Here is a 6,160-nt window from a genome sequence, read left to right on the forward strand (position 1 = left end):
ACAATTCTTATAAATCCACTATCAGAGGTTTGAGGAAGATATCAAGACTAGCTCGCGGATGATTTGGCCCATAATTTAGCATTTTAAGAAACATATACTTTGTTTTCATGCACATACCTGGGGGAAGATTATATGGAGTCAAGATCACAGGCCACAATGAATGATTATGAGACATCCAAAATGGATTGAATCCATCTGTACATAATCCAAGATAAACGTTATGAAGTTCTTCAGAAAACTGGGGATGTATATCTTGAAAGTGTTTCCACTCCGCCACATCAGATGGATGACACATTTCTCCCTTCTTTGCTTGGTGCTCTGCATGTCATCTCATTTTCTCTGCAGTCTTCTTGCTCAGATACATTCACTTCAACCTATCAGCGATATGTAGATACCACATACGACAATATTGTACTTCGTTCTACGTCGTTTTTCCCTAGGCTTCCATTTTTCTGCACAACAAAACTGACACTTTCCCAGCTTTCTTTCCAAAAAGATCATATAATTGTTGATACAAACATCAATTATATAATATGGGATCCCAAAATTTTGCATCAACTTTGCTGCCTCATAGTGTGAGTCGGTAGCTCTGTTTCCAGCTGGTAAATAGTCACTCAACATTTGGCATACCGAATCGACATACTTTTCATTCATATTATAATCTGCCTTATTTTGCAAAACTCGAGCAGCTAAGGATAACTACGAGTTACCTTCATGAAACAATCGTACAATGGATTCTTTGCTCCTTCTAACAATTCAAAAAACTTCTTCGAATGGTTGCATACCGGGTCTATTACATTCTGGTAACTACCATCATGCTGATAATTACCAGAACTCACATTATCACGAAACACATCATTTACCATATCCACATATCTAGCTTCATTACAAACTTCTTCACTACCACTTAAATGTGTCGGGTCAACATGACTCGTTCCTAATGTCATATCAATTTCTTTTCCATGCTTATACCAAACATAATAGTCTGGCTTAAATCCTCTACTATATATATATTTTCAAATATTTGGCCCCGGAAGAAATTTTATCGTTCTCGCAAACACTACATGGACAAAAAAATTTACCCTCATTGCTCTGCGCGATAGACTGGCTATTTGCAAATGTCATGAAATGATCCACCCCTGCTATGAACTCTTTCGAGAAAATTCTCGTCTTTTCATCTATCCTTTTGTACATCCACTCTCGATAATTGGAATAGTTGTAATTTCCCGACATTGTAGGACTTAAAAAATCCTTCCTTTTTCTACTTTTTCTGTGATTGATGAGTAAAAAGATGTGGAAAAAGCGTTTTGCTTATATAACAATATTTCTGACTCATTAGCGACCAATTACCGACTGCTTGGTAAAAATTAGGTACAACCACCATAAAGCGTTGACCAAGTGTTTTGTACTGTCTTTTACCGACTCATTAGTGACTGAAATATGACCACATCCATCGGTCGCCAAATAGTCGCTCATTTAGCGATTACATTGCGACTAATAAACTCCGACAACTGCATAGTCACGGACCAGTCCTAATTTCACGTCTGAACTACGACTGATGGTTTTAGTCGCCAACTAGCAACTACTTTACGACTGATCGATCTTGGTTGTAGAACAGCTGCAAAACCGTCGCCAAATGGTCGTAATATGTTACAACTACGTACGCAGTCGGAAATCACATGTTTTCTTTTAGTGAAGGATAAAGGGAGTTGGGTGACATTGACCAAGGAGAGAGGTAGACTTGATGAGAGGAGGAGAAGGGCGACATTGACTAAGGAGAGAGAGAGTTGGGCGACAGTGGGCTTAGGAGGGAGAGACTTGGGAGGCATTGAGTGCATGAAGGGCGGTGTTTCCTTTCTTCCATTCTCATTCCTCCGTTGATTGCTTTGTATACTTTTGGAACTATTTCATTTGTTTTACGTAAGTTTTTCGGAAAGATTTTCTGAAAGTTGTTTTGCGAAATATTAGCTCAGAGATTTTCTTATGGGATTCTTCTGTGAAAATTTTCCAATTTTTGTTTTCGGAAAATTGTTTCGTAAAATTTGTCATTCTCGGAAAAACCTTCCGCAAGATTCTCCAATCTTGTCATGTTTGAATAGAAATTCTTTCATTCCTTGTACGGGATGAAAGACATTAAGTTTTGTTTTTACATCCTTATTCAAATCGTCTTGGCTTAGTTTCTTCAACATTTTCGGCTCGTATTGGTTAAGACATATTTTCTCGTAAGATTTTACCAATTGATTTCGTCGTGAACGATTTTGACCCAACATAATTTGGAAAGCAAGTAAACCTTGGTAAACAAGTAAATCATGGACTTTCCATATTGCGAATCAAAATATTGTTAACATTTACATATTAATTTTTAATATTAATGCATCTTCCCGAGCAGGGTCTCGTTAGTGAATTAAGAATCATGCATTTGTACTATCCGATCTGATCCTTCATTCTTTAAATATTTCCCAAGTAAATTAATATACTTTCACTCCATATGTCGATATTCCGGTTCTAGTGCCAATCAAGAAATAACTAAATGTGATTAGACTATTTCCGGTGACGCTCATTTTTCTTTTTATAATTTATTTTAAAATAAAATAACTTTTGTTTCAATTGTGATACTCTATAATTGAGTTATTCTATTTTAGAGTAATATATAAAGGAAAGTCAAAATTTTACTTTAAAAATAGAGTAAAAAGATGATATTCTTCTATATTCCACTTTGTTATAGAGTTATTCTATTATGGAGTAACAACCATTAGAGAAAAAATTACTTTATAGTAGAGTTATTCTATTTTATAATAAACAATAGAAGAAAAAATAGAGTGCAATTTGAGATCCTCTCAGGAGTTATAATGCTTAATTATGTTGTTTATATTCTATCTTAGGTTAGATATGAAAATATAATCGGCATGATATTATCCACAACACTTCATCTTGTCTTCTACGACAAGCACATACTCATTTGTATGGAAGATAGTTCTTTATAGTGGGTTCGATCTTGTCCAAGAAACTCTGTACCATATCATTACTTATGGCACTCCTAAGCCGACAGCGGCTATTCAGATTGAGACGACAATAAATATACTATTAAACCTGTAACTGCTTACTTAATTTGAGTACGAAAAAAAAGATAATAAATTATTGTTTGTTATTCTTCTCCTTTTTCATTAGTATAGATATCCGCGTAATCCAATACTTCCCAAGAGACAACACCCTCAAGCAAATCGTTAGGAGTAGCAGATTTGTCCTTCTCCTTACTCAGCTCAACTTTAAGATCCAAGACCATCTGCTCCAACAACAAAACTTCAGTTGCAGAAGAAGCCGATTTTTTCTTCTCCTTGCTCAGCTCAACCCTGAGATCCGACACCGTCTGCTCCAACAACAAAACTTCAGCAGCGCAAGTAGCCGATTTTCCCTTCTCCTTTTCGAGTTCAAGGTTGAGATTCTTGATGTGTTCATCGATTTCTTGGACTGGGGAACCATCAGTAAGTCCTCTTTTCTTCTCCAAAGAAATCTCATCAAGCTTTTTCTTCAACCAGTCTAGCTCGAAGCCCGCTTCTGTTAGATCGATCAACTCGCTTTGAGCGTTGCTTAGCTCAATTTCGGTGAAGCTAGGTGAAGGCTTGTCCAGTTTCTCGATGAGACCGAGAAGGAAATTCATGTATGTTGTCTTCACCGATTGATTCTTTAGTTTGAAATTCACTGCAATGTCCGGGTGTTTTCTGAAAAGCTTATTCACCAAAGGCAACTGGGGAAAGATTTAATCATGTTTAGAGGATCCAATCTTTTTTTTTTTTTGCTAACTGTAGAGGATCCAATCTTACAAATGAGAATATAAAAGAAAAAAAAAAGGTAACCATACCTGAGAATAAAGGACTTTGAAACCACGGACATCTAACATGTCATTTCCAGTTACAGCTCCTTCATCAACAGCTTCAATCACTTTTACGTCGACCTTTAAAATCAGCTTGTTCTCCAAATAACCCATATCTTTAAGCTTTTGAAGAGTGAAGGCCTTTGGGCTACCCCATCCTGTGAACTGAGGGCGGAACAATTTACATGATTCTGTAAAACGTGAAACAGATAGTTCCCATGAAAATCAAGTATATATGCATGTAGAGATATACAGATTAGGTCTGATAAGTTAATTACCAGGTGTTCTGTATAGCTCTTCGCCTGATTGATTCAGTAGAGCAAAGGAATAGCTAGCTTGCTTTTTCCATCCAAGTGGCAATGATTCAGGGTTTGCAACCTGGAGGTGCAGAGACAATCGTTCATCAATATGATATCCGTTGGGATAAACGTTAACAAACCTGAAAAAAAAAAACAAATATATTTTAATTAACTTTTTTTTTTAGCTGTACAACTTATTAATAACATCGAGCTTAACTTAAGACAAGGGAGACTAGATGAAATACAAGAGAAACTAATACCTAACCAGAAACTAATCACAATCAGAACTTAATCAGTTGAACCCTAGAGAAATAGGAACAACGAAACATACGATCTACAAGAGAATCTTTGAGGGACTAAAAGATGACGTACAATCAAGAGTCAAGACAGAGACACCGACGTATAAATAATAGTAGACCAATTAAGAACCAAAACATATAATAATAGTTTCCTTTACCATTCGTCGTTGCCGCTTAAAAATTTTGGTGATGATATAAGACCTTTCTTCTCTGATAAGTTATCTATCTCAAAAGTGAAACTCGTAGGCTTTTTGTCATCCATTTGTCTACAAAAACAAAAATAACTTGAATAACAAAAGAAAAGAGGATCTAGCCTGACTGTAAAGCAAACTACAGTAAATAAGAACGCGGGGGAAAACAAAATTGGAACAGAAACAATTAAAAAAAACGTGAGAGCCCAAACACAAACGAATCACCACGTAGATCCTAGGATTCTTCAATGAATCTGGCAAGAGATGAAAAATCCACGTACCTAATCTTGAATGTTTGATCCACGGCAAGGAGAGTAGAGGAGTACAAGATTTAGGGTTAGGTTACTGAGAGAATAGCAAGAATAGCAGCTTATATAGGAAGTGGAGATACAAAAGGAAAAGGGTTCGGAGTCTTAAGAAATGAAGAGACAAATCTTGAAAACAATAAATCCCAGCGTTTTATTGTCTTCTACACCGGTTAATTAAACGTCTTCTCTGTATAGGGAACTACATAAATTTTTGGAACCCGTTTGTTAGAAGATATTTATATATATTTGAGATAATTACCTATTTAGATTTGTTACGATCCCTCTACTCATACGATCTATTCTAACTATCTTTTCATTCTTTTGTATTGCGTATAGAGAGATAACTTCACATATCTCCAAATGAAATCTAGAGCTTCAAGTAATACTAGATTGCTCTAGATTTTCACAGGCGTCTTTTCAAAGTGCGAGATTTTTTTTGTTTGTCAAAAATATGTTAACTTCATATAAAAAATTTATACAGGTTTATATATCTCCATCTTTCAATATGCATAATTTATACTTCTGCCAACACATAGAAAACTTATATTTATGTAATTATATTCTAACACGTCAACTAGCAATTAACGTGCCCATTATTTTTAACTAAATTATTTAAATTAGATGAAATCAATTCATATCCATTTTGGACCTGCGGTTTCACGAACGAACTTGGTGACTTGTACATAAGCATGTTTAGATATAATAAAAAACTGAAAATTAAAATTCTATTAAGATCTCACAAGATTAATATCGACCTGTGGTCTGATACTGGTTATAAACCTGCAAAAAAATTAAAAAGAAAACTCCTATAATATTCTGAAAATATTGAACTGAACTTTTGATTTATTTTTTATCGTACAAAATATTGAATAAAATATTTTATTTTTAATTCTTATGTTTTTCAAAAAATATTACTATGCCTTCAAAAGAGAATTGTGAGAGAACTAAAATTAGTTGATATAATTTCAAAATTAACCTTAAAATAATCATTATTAAATTATTTGTTATCTTAATTTTTATCATGGTTACTAATTTGTTATAAAAAGTTATTAAATAAAATGTAGAAAATAGAAATTCCCCATTTAATTGTATTTTATAAATAAATCGTGTATTTCTATTTGGTCTTATATATGTATTATTTGTTTATATTTTGTCTTGTGGTTATATATATATATATATATATATATATGTA

At 34.1% G+C, this 6,160-nt stretch overlaps 2 protein-coding genes across 2 annotated transcripts; both read right to left on the minus strand.

Moving 5' to 3' along the window:
- Positions 1-1,502: 1,502 nt before the first annotated feature.
- On the minus strand, positions 1,503-5,483 carry LOC125580776 (MATH domain and coiled-coil domain-containing protein At2g42465-like). The gene has a single exon (XM_048745901.1). It carries the CDS (start codon positions 3,656-3,658, stop codon positions 3,146-3,148), a length of 513 nt encoding a protein of 170 aa, XP_048601858.1. The 5' UTR covers positions 3,659-5,483; the 3' UTR covers positions 1,503-3,145.
- Positions 3,797-4,731, minus strand: LOC106374787 (MATH domain and coiled-coil domain-containing protein At2g42475-like). The gene is made up of 4 exons (XM_048743849.1): positions 4,628-4,731; positions 4,150-4,310; positions 3,897-4,062; positions 3,797-3,800 (listed from the first exon to the last, which is right to left on the minus strand). The coding sequence occupies exons 1-4, from the start codon at positions 4,729-4,731 to the stop codon at positions 3,797-3,799; spliced, it is 435 nt and encodes a 144-aa protein (XP_048599806.1).
- Positions 5,484-6,160: the final 677 nt, after the last annotated feature.

Source organism: Brassica napus, chromosome C1 (assembly GCF_020379485.1).
Source record: "Brassica napus cultivar Da-Ae chromosome C1, Da-Ae, whole genome shotgun sequence".
Classification (NCBI taxonomy): Eukaryota; Viridiplantae; Streptophyta; class Magnoliopsida; order Brassicales; family Brassicaceae; genus Brassica; species Brassica napus.